The sequence below is a fragment of the Paramisgurnus dabryanus genome, chromosome 5 (assembly GCF_030506205.2).
Source record: "Paramisgurnus dabryanus chromosome 5, PD_genome_1.1, whole genome shotgun sequence".
NCBI lineage: Eukaryota > Metazoa > Chordata > Actinopteri > Cypriniformes > Cobitidae > Paramisgurnus > Paramisgurnus dabryanus.
The window spans coordinates 50,656,306-50,674,663 of NC_133341.1; the positions used below are offsets into that span (position 1 = coordinate 50,656,306).

Consider the following 18,358-nt stretch of genomic DNA (forward strand, 5'->3'; position numbering starts at 1 on the left):
TATAGGATTTCCTAACATGGTCCTATAATTTGAGATAGTATTGCTGGTGTAGACATCCAAAGATGCGTTGCATGGTAATGTAACAAAATCCACCGTCACCCATGTCTGATTTTTATTGGACTGACTTTATTCTGCGTGGGTTTCTCCTTTTTAAGGATTCTGTATATCGACCACCTCTTTTTCTGCGACCCAGCTATTAAATTTATCAGGCCATCCGAGCCATTTCACTAAAACCAATATTTTTTTGCCACGTTTTTTCTTGTCTAAGATTTTTTCTACTTTAAATGCCTTGTTTTCACACACAGATATTTTTTGTAATTCTTGTTCGTAAAAACTGTCAGGGCTTAGAGAGGGAGACTGAGACAGGATCCAATTGCAGAAAAAAACGTATTTATTAAATGAGTCAATGTCCACAAGACTGAGCTTGGATAAATAATATGGCTGAAGATTCAAAGAGAGAGAGAGATCCGCAGTGCTTGACTGGGTGAGAGTAGCCGCTGTGCGTAGACAGGGAGAGAGTTGCCGCTGTGCGTAGACAGGGAGAGAGAGATCCGCAGTGCTTGACTGGGTGAGAGTTGCCGCTGTGCGTAGACAGGGAGAGAGTTGCCGCTGTGCGTAGACAGGGAGAGAGTTCCAATGGACGAAGGCCAACTGAGGAATCCACCGCTAGGAGACTGGGTGACTGTTAGAACTGCCACGGAGAAATTACCCGGACGAGCCGGACCGCGGCTACGGACCCTGCGATGGTATGCTGGACAGCGCCTCTGGCAGTCAAGCAGTCGAAGCTGCAGCGGAGAGTGAGATGACAACCACTCAGAGATAGCAGAGCAGAGGGTAACCTGGCAGATGGTGACAGCAGAGAGCACAGGTAAAAAGCGGAAAAAACAAAGTAATAAAACAGACTGAACTATGGAAAATAATAGACTATAGAATAACAAAATAAACGGATGGTATAATATCACAATACTAGGAACTAGACCGACTAGACAAGACAGGAGATATGGCAAGGCACATACAATGACGAACTCGCAGGGAACAAAAGGCTAAGGACACTAATATAGCAACCAAACGAGGGGTAAATGATTAGCAGGTGAATGACGCAGGTGTAAGGAATCACGCAGATGAAGAACCCAAGTGACAGACGCGCATGAGCAAAGCTGTAAAACATAAACACAGACAATGAAAACACAGAAACAAAGCAACCAATTAAACTGACGTCCTAACAGTATCCCCCCCCCCCAAAACCGCCACCGGGCGGTCCCAGGAGGGGCTCACCTTGTCGCCGACGGAGATCGTTAATCAACTCAGGGTCCAAAATGTCCCGGGCCGGTACCCAACACCTCTCCTCCGGACCGTAGCCCTCCCAGTCCACGAGATACTGAAAACCTCTGCCCCGCCGACGTGAATCTAATAACCGCTTAACGGAATAAGCAGGAGAACCGTCCACTAGATGAGGGGTGGGAGGGGTGGGAGCAGAGGGGACAGGATTAATACGGGGAAAAAAAACTGGTTTAATCTTGGACACATGAAAAACCGGGTGAATCCGACCGAATGCTAAAGGCAATCTGAGCTTGACCGCAACCAGACTAATGACCTTAACTATACTGTATGGACCAAGGAAGCGAGGAGCCAGTTTACGTGAAGGCTCTCGGAGAGGCAGATCCTTGGAAGAGAGCCATACTTTCTGCCCACAAATATAGCGAGGGGCGGGTCGCCGGTGCCGGTCGGCCGCGATCTGGGTTCGTCTGGAAGTCTGAATTAAAGCGTTTCTGGCCCTATTCCAGATGCGTTTGCAGCGTTGGACGAAGGCCAGAGCAGACGGAACCGCCGCATCGGATTCCTGCGAGGGAAACAAAGGAGGCTGAAAACCCATCGAGGCTTCGAAGGGGGACATGTTAGTGGATGATACAGGTAGGGAATTATGTGCATATTCTACCCACGGAAGCTGTTGGCACCAAGAGTTCGGACATTGAGACGTCAGACAGCGGAGCGTACGACCAAGATCCTGATTAGCCCGTTCACATTGCCCATTGGTCTGAGGGTGATAACCTGAAGACAGGCTGGCAGTGGCACCGATCTGCTTACAGAATTCTTGCCAAAATCGAGAGATAAATTGGGGACCCCTGTCGGATACCACGTCTGTGGGTAAACCATGGAGGCGAAAGACGTGTTCCACTAATATCTGAGACATCGCTTTGGCAGAGGGAAGTTTAGGTAGGGGAATAAAATGAACCGCTTTGGAGAAACGATCCACCACCGTGAGGATGACGGTGTTACCCTTAGAAACTGGTAAGCCGGTGACAAAATCAATGGCTATGTGTGACCAAGGACGGGTGGGTATGGGGAGAGATTTAAGCAGACCAATGGGAGGCTGATGAGACGCTTTATTACGGGCGCACACATGACAGGCTAAAACGAACTGTCTGACGTCGGAGCCCATAGCGGGCCACCAAAAATGTTGACGGACGGTAGCCAACGTTCTCCGAACTCCCGGATGGCCGAAAAACCTGGACTCGTGACCCCACCGGATGACCTCAGAGCGAAGCGCTGCCGGAACCCAAAGCCGACCCGCCGGGCACCCCTCTGGCACTTCACTCTCTCGTCCGGCTTCCCTCACCCGCTGCTCGATGCCCCAACAGAGGGCACCCACCACCCGCCCTTCAGGGAGGATGGTTTCGTCCCTCTCGACGTCAGGATCACCAAACACGCGAGAGAGGGCATCAGGCTTAGTATTCTTTGAACCTGGCCGGTACGAGAGAGTAAAGTTAAAACGGTCAAAGAAGAGTGCCCAACGAGCCTGCCGCGATGTCACGCTCTTGGCTGGACGGACATATTCCAAATTTTTGTGGTCCGTCCAAACCAAGAAGGGCTCCGAGGTCCCCTCTAACCAGTGACGCCACTCACCCAAAGCCAATCGAACCGCCAGCAGCTCCCGGTTACCAATGTCGTAGTTTCGTTCAGCAGGGCTCAACCGGTGAGAAAAGAAAGCGCAAGGATGCACCTTTCCGTCCTTTGCAGACCGCTGAGAAAGCACGGCGCCTACCCCAACATCAGAAGCATCTACCTCCACAATAAACTGAGCCTCCGGATCTGGAATAGAAAGAACAGGAGCAGAGATAAACCGGGACTTTAAATTATCAAAGGCCTCCTGAGTGTCATTATTCCAACGGAAACATTCTTTAGTGGAAGTGAGAGCAGTGAGAGGTTTAGCAATCTGACCAAAGTTCCTAATGAATCGCCGATAAAAATTGGCAAAACCCAGAAACCTTTGCAACTCCTTACGAGTGTCGGGGACTGGCCACTCGGCTACCGCCTTAATCTTAGAAGGGTCTGGACGGATCTCACCCGCGGCGATAACAAAACCAAGGAACGAAACCGAATCCCTATGAAACTCGCACTTCTCCGCCTTAACAAAGAGCTGATTTTCAAGGAGACGCCAAAGAACTCTGCGAACGTGCTGAGTGTGTACCTGCATAGACGGGGAAAAGATGAGAATATCATCAATGTACACAAACACAAATTTATTGATCATGTCTCTCAGCACGTCATTAACCAGAGTCTGGAAGACAGAGGGAGCGTTACAAAGACCGAACGGAAAAACGGAATATTCAAAGTGTCCGGAAGGTGTATTAAAAGCTGTCTTCCACTCATCTCCCTCCCTAATGCGCACCAGATGGTAAGCATTGCGCAGATCTAATTTGGTGAAGACGCGCGCTCCCTGCAACAATTCAAAGGCCGACGACATTAAAGGCAGGGGATACCTATTCTTAATGGTAATGTCATTAAGACCTCTGTAATCAATGCATGGACGTAGGGAGCCGCTTTCTTTTTAACAAAAAAGAAACCTGCCCCCGCAGGGGAAGTGGAGGGATGGATGAGACCGGCACGAAGGGAATCGTTAATATAACGGTCCATAGCCTCTCTCTCAGGACCGGACAAAGAAAAAAGTCTACCCTTAGGCGGAGAAGTGCCTGGGAGGAGATCGATGGCGCAATCATACGGCCGGTGGCGAGGAAGGGAGGTGGCCCGGGCTTTATTGAACACCTGATGAAGATCTCCATACTCCGCCGGGACCCCAGTCAAATCGGCTGCAGAAACCTGAGAGACAGAAGAAACAGAACCAGAAGAAGCAGCACCAAGACAGGACACATGACATGACGAAGACCAAGATAAAATAACACTATTACGCCAATCCACGTGAGGATTGTGCTGTGCCAACCAGGCATGACCCAAAATGATGGGCGAAAGCGAAGAGCCTAGAAGGTACAGCACAATCTCCTCACGGTGGTTGCCAGAAACAAAAAGACTAACCGGGGGTGTACAGTGAGAGACCTGCGCTGTCTGCTGCCCTTTGAGGGTCCAAACCACGAGAGGAATCTTGAGGGGAACAGCAGGAATGCCCAACGAGCGAGCCAGCTCCTCATCCAAAAAATTTCCCTCGGCACCAGAGTCGAGAAGGGCCGAGGTGGGATGATCCTTGCCCCCAAAGGACAGAATAACAGGTAGATGAGAGCTAGATACACGGGAGATTTCTTCAGAAGCCACGCCCACCAGGACTCCCGGTCTCACCGGCGGGCTGGATCTTTTAACAGACACCCCTTAGCGAAATGCCCCGGCTTGCCACAGTAGAGACAGAGAGAATTTAGAAGACGTCGCTCTCTCTCCTTCTGAGAGAGACGCATGCGACCGAGCTGCATGGGTTCAGCCTCAGAGAGTGAAGACAATGAGGTGGGTGTGGTAGAATTGGCAGAATCACTCTGGAGAACCCGATGACGCAGCGTGCGGCGGTGATGGCGAAGAAGCATCCGAGCCTCAACCTTGAGCGCGAGCTCGATGATATCGTCGAGGGAACGAGGCAAATCGTGGGTAGCGATTTCATCCTGGATTTCATAATTGAGGCCGTCTACAAACTGAGCACTTAGAGCTGAGTCATTCCAACCGCACGCTGTGGCCAGAGTCTTGAATTTTATGGAATAATCCGTGACTGAGTGCTTATCCTGAACCAAACGCACCAAACAGGCGGCTGCGGCATCACCCTGAACCGACCGGTCGAACAACTTCTCCATCTCACGCCGAAAGGCATCAAAAGACTGACAGCATGGCGCACGGGCATCCCAGACCGCAGTGCCCCACTCACGCGCTCGCCCGGTGAGCAGGGTAATACAGAAAGCTACCCGGGTCTGTTCTGTAGCATATCGTCGGGGCTGAAGTGCAAAAACTAAAGAACACTGGGAAAGGAATGCCCGGCAGGAGTTGGGATCGCCATCATACGGCGGAGGGCTGGTAGCATGAGGTTCCGCCTCCAGAGGCTGGCGGGGTCGACTGACCTCTCGTCGGACCTGATCGAGCTGAGCGCTTAGCTCAGTGAAGAGAGACGAGAGGTCCTCGACTTCACGAGAGGCTGATGTAATCTGTGTTGTGTGCTGACCCAACCAGGCTCCCTGCTGGGCGATGGCAGTACGCACTGACTCGGCATCTGCTGGATCCATTTAGTGGCGAGTTCGTCTGTCAGGGCTTAGAGAGGGAGACTGAGACAGGATCCAATTGCAGAAAAAAAACGTATTTATTAAATGAGACAATGTCCACAAGACTGAGCTTGGATAAATAATATGGCTGAAGATTCAAAGAGAGAGAGAGATCCGCAGTGCTTGACTGGGTGAGAGTAGCCGCTGTGCGTAGACAGGGAGAGAGTTGCCGCTGTGCGTAGACAGGGAGAGAGTTGCCGCTGTGCGTAGACAGGGAGAGAGTTCCAATGGACGAAGGCCAACTGAGGAATCCACCGCTAGGAGACTGGGTGACTGTTAGAACTGCCACGGAGAAATTACCCGGACGAGCCGGACCGCGGCTACGGACCCTGCGATGGTACGCTGGACAGCGCCTCTGGCAGTCAAGCAGTCAAAGCTGCAGCGGAGAGTGAGATGACAACCACTCAGAGATAGCAGAGCAGAGGGTAACCTGGCAGATGGTGACAGCAGAGAGCACAGGTAAAAAGCGGAAAAAACAAAGTAATAAAACAGACTGAACTATGGAAAATAATAGACTATAGAATAACAAAATAAACGGATGGTATAATATCACAATACTAGGAACTAGACCGACTAGACAAGACAGGAGATATGGCAAGGCACATACAATGACGAACTCGCAGGGAACAAAAGGCTAAGGACACTAATATAGCAACCAAACGAGGGGTAAATGATTAGCAGGTGAATGACGCAGGTGTAAGGAATCACGCAGATGAAGAACCCAAGTGACAGACACGCATGAGCAAAGCTGTAAAACATAAACACAGACAATGAAAACACAGAAACAAAGCAACCAATTAAACTGACGTCCTAACAAAAAACGACCATCAATAACTTCATTATCGTAATCCTGTAATTTGTAGACCGGTGGATCCCGGGGTATACACTCTGCGATTGTAAAATACTCTTCTGTGTAATTCTGTTCATAACCTTTCGCGAACGGACCCCTTACTTTGGAGATTCTGACAACATCGCCGATCTTGTATTTAAAACACACGGGTTTGTCTCGTCGCACTCCTGCAGGTCCATACAGATTTTCAAACACAACGTGTTCGATATCTTTGTTGACATCCACAGGTCTCATCTTAATACTCCTGTGATAAGTGGTGTTGTATCCCAGCGTGATATCTTGTAACACGTCAATATATCTCCTGGAGTTTGTGGCTGTTAAAAAACGCCACATTAAGTTTTTGAGACTGCGATTAAACCTTTCAACCACAGAAGCTTTTAAATCCGATGCGACGGCAAAATTATGAATATTATATTTTTTAACAACTTCTTGAAAATGCTTGTTAAAAAATTCTTTCCCCTGATCCGTCTGTATTTTTTGAGGTACCCGACCTTCATCAAGTATTGATTCAAAAGCCTTAGCGACCTCAACACCGCTTTTGTTCTTTAAGACCCGAGTCCACGCATATTTACTAAACGCATCTATGCATGTGAGTAAAAATTTTGTGTCATCATTTTCCTTGGAATATGCAGACATATCGACCAAATCAGCTTGAAATTGCATGTCTATCCCGTAAACAATCACTTTGTTTCTTTTGAATTTAAGAGGGGCCTGCCTATGTAATGTGTAGGCATCCTGTGAGGAGAGCCAGTCTGAAACCTCGTCGTCATTTAACACCACATCGTAATCTTTTAAAACAGCTTGTTTTAAACGATTTTTACCACCTAAAGACCCGGGGTTGGATGGTGTGTAATATACTTTGCTCATGAGCTCTGCCGACATGATGTCTTCTCATCAGACCACAAATAAGTAATGCATGAGAGTTGGTTAGAAAGTCTTTTTTTATTTTCACACACAGCAACGATAATACAGAAAGTCATTACAGGGTGTCTAAATACCATAAAAAGTGTATACATGAAAAATTTTTTTATCAATCATATATTCAGCAGCTGTTGCGACAACTTCGTACACATTAAACTGTGGATTCTTTAAAATCATAGCAATGCATAAATCAATTACATATGTAGACATTGTGATTACATCGCCTATGTAAAAATTATCATGACTTTTATACATCAAATCTAGAGTTTTTTTAATAAAAACACAAGGATGATCTTCGGCATTAACACACATCTGCACCATGGTATTCCATGTCTTAGCAATATCTCGAACATCAGACATTTGTTGTTTGAGGCTGGTCACACGTTTGACTGTGTTTTCACAAGCATCAGGTTTGAAATCAAAGTCAGTTTCAAGAGATATCACGCTACATAAGAGTTTAACCAGTTCGCGTTTATAATGGTTTTTAAACATATTTTTAATCAGTCCGGTAAAACACAGATTCCCCATCTGAATATCGTTGTCAGTTCAAACTCAGCAGATTTTACTCCAGGAGTCCACACAATCGTAGACGAGTTTCTCACATTTCTCGTCGACTAGCTCATCTGTAATTTCTTTCAGCTTAGCCACAACGTAAGGTTCAGACCTTAGTTCACACAGAATAGCGTCCACAGCTCCTTGGATCCGCAGGGGATGAAGTTTCAGACCGATCTGGTTCAGAGCTTGTACGATGATGTGTTTAAACTCCGGTTTAAACAAGGTTCTGGTGAAATCTTCATAATTAAAGTCAAAGTAATAGGGCGTGGGTTCATAGAGGCATCCGTGTTGTATTTGACTAGGATGGTTGATTTTGCAGCCGTAGCATTCACGTTTCATCTTTGAACCGACGGTGCTTTCCAGAACGGACGCAACAATGGCCTTTATTAGCTTAAAGCCATCGACTCCGATACAGCCGTCCACGCCGTCCTCTGATGCCCCGTGCGCGGCTGTGGCGATGTTACAGCTACGCGTTGTGAGGAAGTGCAGATTGTGATAGCCCAGCTCTCTGCAGAACTCATCCAGCCAGCTGTTAATAGGCGGTGTGTCCTCAACACTTGGCGGGGGAGCCTCCATGGTATCGGGTGTATCTTTGACTGTGTGGCAGGGTGTTTCAGAGTCTTGAGACATTATGGATCAGTGTGTTTGTGGGGTCTGTGACGGCTCATTTAATGCTTGTAGTAAGTGGGCGGAGTCGGCAACTCGCCGGTCTCAGCCATGCTTCCGCGAGGGTCAAACAATTTAACCCTTACGGAGTTGTATTGGTCTCGCATCTTGCACCATCTAAACATTTTGTCAATGTGAGCAAAAATATCTCCAAGCACACGAACGTCGCGCCATTGGAATATGAATTGCAGATCGTAGTGGTTGTTGTGCTCATCCTCGGGTATAGGCCAAGTATACTCGGAAATCTTTGATGCGTCTCTACATGTGAAAATGTAGACACACTCATCAAGTTTCTTTTTACACTGATTGGCGACTACACAATAGCGCATACCCCGTGTCACACCGTTCCACTCTCCAACGTACAACGGCACGTCACAAAATCCTTGCACATCTTTCCAGATACGTTTGTAGAACAATGAACAGTCTTTAGCAGGGAGAAAAAGGAATGGATCGCCGTATGCATGTTTCTCACCAGATTCCACACTGTAAAGCTTAACAGTGCGCAATTTCTTGTCAAACTCGTAGTACCCCAAACGCTTGTCAGCCATTAGAAATTCATATTTAACAGCGTCTTCCGAATCGTGTAAAAATTCTGTCATACGCACACGATGTCCCACACCCCTCCGGGGGGCAAAAGTTAGATCCTCATCCATTTCCATACCAGAAGCCGGAGGTGTATTAAACGCGCCAGCCATTGTTCAACGGTTAAGTCAGAGTCAAAGTGTTTTCAGTCACTGAAAACCTATAACCTGTTTTAAACAAACCTATCTTATAACAGCCCATTTATACAACACACACACACAGTGTGACAGGCAGTATTGAGACGCGCACGGGTCGAAAAGGGAGGGGTGATAGATAGAGACAGCAAATGTCGAAACACGAGCTGTCATTAAACATGACAACATAAGCTTGACATAAAACACACACACAGGAAAAACAAACCACTAAATGACCGGTCATAAAACCATTAAATACTCTCTGTCTAAAGTTGACAACTTGTACAGATTTTGATTGATGGTCCCGCCCCCTGTCAAAGACGAGCTGTCAGACAGCAACTGTCACCGGGTGGGGGAGGGGGTCATAAAAGTTTAAAGAATGCCGGCCCGTTATAACTACTGGTGTGTTCGACTTCATGCGGCGCTGCACAGACCGATCGGCGGCTGACTTGAAGCAGTAGATTCCGGTTAGAATTTTTGTCCGACTTCAGGTGGTGCTGCAGGCACGTGACTGTGTCATATGGTTTTTAAGTACCGCGAGAGCGTTTCGAGAGTAGCCGGCTAGCTCAGCCGGTGCAGCTTCTCCAGGGCGGCTGCACGGAGTTGTGATGACGACACAGCTTTACGTGATTGGTCGCCTCACTGATGACAACGATCACGTGCGTTTCAAGTTTAATCCAACCTTTAGATCCACTAATAAACATTATAAATTCATTTATTAAAACAGGAAAAAACACTTTAATATGCTAAAATATGTTATATTGTGTCGTGTAATAAAATAAAAATCACAATAACAAACTCTATTGGTATTTTAATAATATAGGCTTGTTTCCCGTTATTTTCGGGTATACAGTATAAGCAGCAATTCAAATATTCGATATAAAATGTTTCTGGTTGCAACTCTTTATTAAAAGGTTTATTTTTATCAAATTCAGCATCTAATTCACTTCATTTGCGATTAAAAACAAGGAAACACGGGCGCACACGTCACTACGGCAAGCAGCAGGTGTCCGGCTTGACGGCTCCGTCTTCAGTTCCTCCCTCGACTGCAAGCGGCAAACCTCGCCGATCAGTCTGCGCAGCGCCACCTGCTGCTTGCCGTAGTGACGTGTGCGCCGTATTTCCGATCGGTCTGCGCAGCGCCGCATGAAGTCGAACACACCTAATGCTGAATAAAGTCGTAATTCTGCTATTTTTGGACCAAACTGTATTTTCGATGCATCAACACAATCTTACTGACCCACTGATGTCATATGGACTACTTTGATGATGTTTTATTACCTTTCTGGACATGGAAACCATACATAGATTTTCAATGAAGGGGATAGAAAGCTCTCGGACTAAACCTAACGATAAAACATCTTAAACTGTGTTCCGAAGATGAACGGAGGTCTTCCGAGTTTAGAACGACATAAGAGTGAGTCATTAATTACATTATTTTCATTTTTGGGCGAACTATCCTTATTTAGTAGTCACGCTGTTCCCTTTGGGGGCGGAGGCGAAAACAAAAGCTTATACAGTATGTAAATATACACACAGACAATGACGCTGCACGCTAGAATCTCCAGAAAAACAAGCCTATTTCAAACGCAAAATGTACGCTTTTAAATATACAAAAACTGCTATCTCAAACATGGAGAGGCTTCTTCGTGATCTCAACTAACAGATTCTGCAATAAAACGAAAATCACAAATAAAAAAAAAAAACTTTGTTTCTCATTTTCTCGAAACTTGTGCTGCCGACTTGTGTCCCTGGTTTCCGTGATGGGTCACAAATGTGTTATTTTAATGTTAAACTAAGTGGCGCTCTGTGGCAGCGTCCAGAGTCACAGCGAACAGCCGTTTAAATAAAGTCATCTTTGTTGCAGATACAAGTGCTGGTGGTCCACCTGTCTGGGTTCAAGAGGTGTTGATTCTACATGCTGTGAATTTGAGAGACCTCTCAGAGTTTATTCAGCTGATTGTTTTTGTAACATGTACAATGTTTGCCATTTTCAATAAAATAACGTATACAAATTGCATTTCTTATCATTAATAATTGATGGTTCAGTATGAAATAAATTTATAACATTAAGTAAATAAAAATAATTTATTTTAGTTAAATAATATTCACAAAATTTTCAGCTATCTAAGTAACATTTTTAATGATATCAACTCAATTTTTTAGTAGACTTCACTGGGATTTTTTATTGATTTGCTTTTATATTTTGATTCCATCTACTCAATTTAATTTGTGATAGGAAATTAATGTAATTACTGAAATCTAATCGATTTCATAGCTTTCAAATTTACTCAATTTTTTTAAGTGTAAAAATGCTTCACCAAAAATATTGAGTAGATCATAGTAATAGTTTTTACAGTGTAGCTTGGAATAAAGCTATAAAAAGAAAATTCTCTCTGGAGCGATCTCACTCTCCTCCCATTAAAAGTAAGCAAAACCACTCTGGAATGCAGCTTTTATATTTGTACACATAATAATTTATTTTCACGTGACATATGGAAACATGCTGTAAGATATATATATATATATATATATATATATATATATATATATATATATATATATATATATATATATATATATATATATATATATATATATATAAAACCACCAAATACTGCTGGTTTGATTTATTTTTTGACCATCAAACACAGATAGACCTACATCAGAGCCAGGGAATCACTGTTGGTTGGTGGTCAGTGGCGTAAGTGTCTGGGTCTCTGGGTCCAAATCTTTCTGAGCAAATGTTCAAATAAGCACCATCTTTACTAATCAACTGCAGATTTGGATATTACACATATATATTCTCGACTGAACTAATCTTAAAACTACACTTTGTGACCAAGAAACAGTAATATTAGCAACGGCTATTCCGTCTATCGAGTTATGACATTCAAAACAGCTGAACGGGTTCCCTGTCATTCTGGCCTTCAGATCTGTGGCGAAAGTAGTTCCCAAACAAAGAGGCTTTTAAAAAGTTTTTTTTTTCTAGTTTTCTTTTTTCAAATGTGTGCCATCGAACTGTTGTATAAAAGCAATATCACTCAAGCAGGAGTGTGATATAGGTCTATAGAGTCATGGCTGTGATTGCCTCCGGCCTAATCACAGCTGTGACGACACCCCTGCTCGAGTGATATTACTTAAAAAATAAATTATATATATAAAATATATATATATATATATATATATATATATATATATATATATATATATATATATATATATATATATATATACATAAACACACACACAAAGTTATGTTATACACTGTGTCTATGTAATCATTATGAGATGTTTAAGTTTATGATTTAATCAAAAATCCATTTTACATTTTACAGTCCCTCTAGCATGTTATTTAGACACAAAACATTTTAATTCACACGAGGAAGCTGGCGTTTTTATTGACATTTACACACACGTTCATGTTATTGGCTATATGCAACTGGAGAAACAAATCTTTGATTAATTGATCGTTAAATGATCATTGAGTAAGGGGAATTGCATAAATTAACCCCTAGTCTTTAAATGTGTATGTTATACATGTATTAGGTGTATGTAAAGATGTGTTATGTGTTTCTCAATCTACAGATGTAGATTGCTAAGGAAAATGTTCATCTGATGAAAAAATAATTATAAAAACATGATGAAAGGCCAAATGGTGTTTCTGTTGGTTGCATTTAGAAAACATTAAAAAATTAAGTTTTCTTCAAGTTTTCTGTTCTATAAATAAATAACAGGTGGTGCAGGTTTAAAACATGACAACAATAACTTTTATTTTGGGAAACTACTCCTTTACAGAGTGCAAGTAAATATTCCTTTTAGATTTAGGATATCTGTATATGCTGATGTTGCTGGAGCAGTACGGTTCCACTAAACCTCAGTATATTTCTCAATATCTCTGTGCTTTACCCACAATTTTAAATCTCTCTCATTTTATGACTTTGCTCTCCCTAGTGTACAGCTGGAGCTGCAGTTTGTTCATATGCTAAAGCTTTCACCACAACCACAAGTTCCTTTAATGTTAGGATTGTTGAATACAAATTCGGTGAAAAGCTTAGTTTCAACAAAATCCATCTCTGTGCCAAGCAATGTCAGCTGTGCCTTCTTCTCAATGATAACTCTCACACCTACAAAAAAGCAATATATACACAAAGAGAAGTTTGTTTTCATGGTAGCCTATCAGTTTGTAATGAAATTGGAGACTAAAATAAAATTTTGTAATTAAGTAATTAATTTATAAATATAAAGAAAAAAACTGCTTACCATCTTGCAACACCTCTTCATCTGACTTGTCTTTCTCTTTAGTATAGTCAAGAGAATAGGTAAGGCCATTGCATCCTCTGGTTCGAACACCAACCTTGAGGCCAATCTAATTAAAACCAGTTTAAAAATGTTCACAAAAAATGAAAAAATAAGACTTTACAAATGAAAGTTTAATAATGAAACCCTTCAAGACTTTTACTACCAAATAGAAATGAAACTCACATATTCTGGCTTATCCTGTAAAAGCTGCTTGACTTTATTCACAGCTGAAGGTGTCTGAGAATAAAAGAGAAAATACATTTGATTACCATAACAGATATAGGTGACTGCATTTTACCAATGTATTTTCATGTATTATTCTATGACATAAAACACACCAGTTACACCTCACTTGTGACTTTTTCAAAGCTTTTAATGGGTGGTTTCTAAAAAGATGCTACATGGGACTACAGACTTTGTCAGAGACTTTAAAGGTCGTCATTCATGAAGATCTCAAAAACAATGCAACATCATTCAACCCTCCTGGACAAAAGTCTTGACGCTTGTGTACAAATTGACCTGAAGGGCCGCTGAAATATATTTCTAATCGAGATTTTTTTTCAAGAAATGGCTCATTTTGATCCCAACAGCTTTTGTGACAATGTTTCAGTGCAAAACAAAACTGTCAAAAGTATTCTAATATGTACAGCTTGGTAAAGCCCATGGACTTAATTTTTGCAAAGACATAACTGTTGTTTCCTTGTCATATAAGCTTCATCTGTGACTAATAATGGATTAGTCTCGGGTGTGTATAAAAAGAACCCAGTACACTAGACCTTCACATCAACTGCAACTAGACCTCTGCAAAAATGCCTAAGATTCACCCTGAGACTAAAGTTTTGATTATCAAGAGGCTGAAGACCAGGGCCCGTATGTATAAAGCCGCTCAGAGTAAAATTTTAGTCTTAAGTGTGTCAAAATTTCCAAGAATGATGTCATTTTACTCTTATTCCTAGACTTAAGAATAAGTTTGATTTATAAAGCCCCCTAAGTGTTAAGACTAGGTCTCAGCTCCTAAATTATTTAAGAGAGCTGGAGAGGTCTCTTAACCTAGTTAAGAGTAACAAGAGGGCAGCAGAGAGGCAGAGGATTATGCACTTTACAACAAAGAATGTGTTAGAATTACTTTAATTCAAATGTATTTCCATATTTTGACAAAAAATATTGTTGCATTGTTGCAGAACAGCAAATGTACAGCAAATACATGTTAGTAGTATATAGAATGTAGACAGGAATTAATATAACATGAAATATAAGAGTATAGGGTTTTTTATAAAATGTATATTATATTACACAATATAATATACAGTATAAGATGTATATTAGTGAAACTTATTCAAGTGCTTGCACGGTACCAAGAATTATTATGGGATTAACAAGACCGCATACTTAAATGGTATATACATTTGAATAAAATACTCTGTAAAAAGTTAAAGTTGGATCAAATTATTGATAATGCCTAAAAAAATTTTTTTTTCAACTTAAATTTCTCAGTTTAAGTGAAATATTTAAAGTTAAAAATGTTTAATTATTAGGTGTTACCAATTGAAGTACGTTTTTAAGTAGAGCCGCTTTTACATTTTACAGTTTATGATAGGTAAATAAAATACCATAAAATGTAAATAAAATCTACAATAAAAAATGTGAAGTATCTACAAGATTGCAGTGACACTTTTACATGTTAAGTGATATTAGAGTATAAAACCCTTACTCAAAACATGATGTTAACAATGTTAGCAGTGAGCAATCCAAAGGTGAAAGTGACAAAGATGGCAAAAATTACAATTGTGTTTAAGTGGAGAAATCCAACTTAACTTGATCATCTTGTTCAGGCTTGATCAAAGTATTTTTTATCTAAGTGTTTGCAAACTTTAGTCTTTTTTTATAAACAGCTTGTGTGTGAAATCAAAATGATGTGATTTATCGTCTTCATTTTTTAAATAGCATTAAGTTTGTATATTTCATTAACATGTTGAAACTTAATCAAAATGGTGCAAATCATGTAAAATAAATGTATGTACTTATTTGTAATATTGTTAAACATTTTGTGAAGCTATTTTAAATATTTAAATACTAATATAATTTGAATGTCTTCATGATTCATAAATGTATGGTGTCACATGCTGCTGTGACTGTATAACATTGCCGGCTTTCTATTGGCTGATTTAGAGGTTAAGGGCGGCCATTTTAGGTTGAAATCATTGTAGTCCTCAGTTTGCGGCACTTAAGTCAGCACTTAAGAATGAGTCTTACACTTTACTGAAAGTTGCTTTCAGCTTCTTTATAAATGTCTCCTATTCTCAAACTGGTCCTACTCCTTACTAAGAATTTTTTGACACTTAAAGGAATAGTCTTTCTTTAGGGAATTCTTTAGGGATACGGGCCCTGGGCCCGTATGTATAAAACATCTCAGAAATGCTCTTAAGAATAGTCTTAAGCTATGACTTAAAGGAATAGTCTACTCATTTTCAATATTAAAATATGTTATTACCTTAACTAAGAACTGTTGAATCATCCCTCTGTCATCTGTGTGTGTGCACGTAAGCGCTGGAGCGCGTTGCGACGCTACGATAGCATTTAGCTTAGCCCCATTCATTCAATGGTACCATTTAGAGATAAAGTTAGAAGTGACCAAACACATCAACGTTTTTCCTATTTAAGACGAGTAGTTATACGAGCAAGTTTGGTGGTACAAAATAAAACATAGCGCTTTTCTAAGCGGATTTAAAAGAGGAACTATATTTTATGGCGTAATAGCACTTTTGGGAGTACTTCGACTCGGCTGAAAAGTCCGCTCCCCTTCTCACTCTCATAATTTGAGAGGAAGGGTGTTACTGCGCCGAGTCGAAGTACTCCCAAAAGTGCTATTACGCCATAAAATATAGTTACTCTTTTAAATCCGCTTAGAAAAGCGCTATGTTTTATTTTGTACCACCAAACTTGCTCGTATAACTACTCGTCTTAAATAGGAAAAACGTTGATGTGTTTGGTCACTTCTAACTTTATCTCTAAATGGTACCATTGAATGAATGGGGCTAAGCTAAATGCTATCGTAGCGTCGCAGCGCGCTCCAGCGCTTACGTGCACACACACAGATGACAGAGGGATGATTCAACAGTTCTTAGTTAAGGTAATAACATATTTTAATATTGAAAATGAGTAGACTATTCCTTTAAGTCATAGCTTAAGACTATTCTTAAGAGCATTTCTGAGATGTTTTATACATACGGGCCCAGGGCCCGTATCCCTAAAGAATCTTAATGCAAAAAGTAGCTCCTAGTTACACAATTCTAAATAAATTCTTAGAAATGTGGGCGTTTACTCTTTAAAAAAAAGAAAAAATCCTAGTGAAGAAAAAAGTAATTCAGAAAGCATCTTAACCCTTAAAAGAGGTCTTAAGGTCAAAATTGTTAAGAGCACGAAGGAGGACTTTTAAAAGGCTTAAGAGTTTTTTTTAGCAACCGGGAAATTGGACAATATTAAATATTAATTATATATTAAATCTATATTGTATATTTTATCAATTTTTATGTATTATATATACACATACATACATACATACATACAAACATACATATACATATATATTAGGGCTGGGCGATTAATCGAAATCGAACCGCCATCGCGATGTGCAACGTTGCGATTAGCAAATCGCGAAAGGATGCAATACGATGCGATTTGAGAAATATGCAGAGAGGCTTTGTGACAGTCTAACCAATTGAGCGAGCGCAAGTATGCAGGGCTCGCAAAATTTCAAAATCCATGGTAGCCCTTCGGGCAGGCACTCTTCAGTTTTTGGTAGCCCGAAATGAATGCAAGTAGCCCGAATAAAAAATACATTACTTTTAATGTAGAATATTAAGACAAAAAATTTATCAAAACACAAATAACACATATCAATTTTCAGTACATATCAATCATCAGTACAAATTTTTCTTCTAACCGAAGTGAAATATCTATAAACTTCAGATTCTGAATCTGAAATATTAACCGAAGTCACAGATAAGAAAATGCCACTTGACTTTGTGGGCATAGCACAGGCTTATTCAATTAGTTTTACCACAGGCCAAATTTTGCCAATACAAAGCCAAAAGGGCCTCTAACCACAATGTTTAATCTGCTATTCTTGTTGTTGTTTTTATGCTGTTGTTTTTTTAACAAACAAAAAACTGGATTTCCATGTAAACCAACTGTTCCTGCTCATCCCCACACCAGATATACTCACCATTTAAAAGTCATTCAGTGGGTCACAAATCTCACAGTCACTCTCTTCACTTTAAAGCTTGCTGCGAGAGATTTAATTTATAGTAATGACTGACCGGACGAAGTTGGAGGATTTGCCCAACAAATCCATGACAAATCAGTACGGATTGCTTCCTGTACTGCGGCTTTCGCGCGATCGCGAAAGTAAAAGTAAAACTCGAGCGTGCGCTCAAACGCTATTTAAAAAAAGTAAAACTCGAGCGTGCCCTCAAACGCTATTTAAATACCCAATGCCTGAAATTCATACACCACAATTACCCATCCAAATCTGTGAGAATGCATAAGCATTTAAATATATTTTTCCTCCCTATAAGTCAAGATAGCCCGACGGGCAGGGCGGGTAAGCATTTTGATAGCCCAACTACAAAGCACAATAGCCCCGGGACGTCGGGCTAGCGATTTTGCGAGCCCTGGTATGGCTGTGCTTTCTCCGTGAGAGGCACGTCAACCAAAACAGCGCTTCTCCTAAACTGACGAGGGGTTTCAATTTAAAGCATGCGCGCAGCCTGTGTCTCTCAATGCTTATTAAATACTCCCGCCTGTTTCCGCATTGCAAGACT

The 18,358-nt window shown here is 41.6% G+C and overlaps 1 protein-coding gene across 1 annotated transcript in view; it reads right to left on the minus strand.

The window, feature by feature from the left end:
* Window positions 1–12,980: 12,980 nt before the first annotated feature.
* Window positions 12,981–18,358, minus strand: part of isca1 (iron-sulfur cluster assembly 1) — a 77,872-nt gene continuing 72,494 nt past the window's right edge. The window contains exons 2-4 of the mRNA XM_065249690.2: window positions 13,719–13,772; window positions 13,497–13,602; window positions 12,981–13,360 (exon numbers count right to left, since the gene is read on the minus strand). Of these exons, the coding sequence (XP_065105762.1) occupies window positions 13,212–13,360; window positions 13,497–13,602; window positions 13,719–13,772 (309 nt within the window). The 3' untranslated portion in view covers window positions 12,981–13,211. The remainder of the gene's footprint in view (window positions 13,361–13,496; window positions 13,603–13,718; window positions 13,773–18,358) is intronic.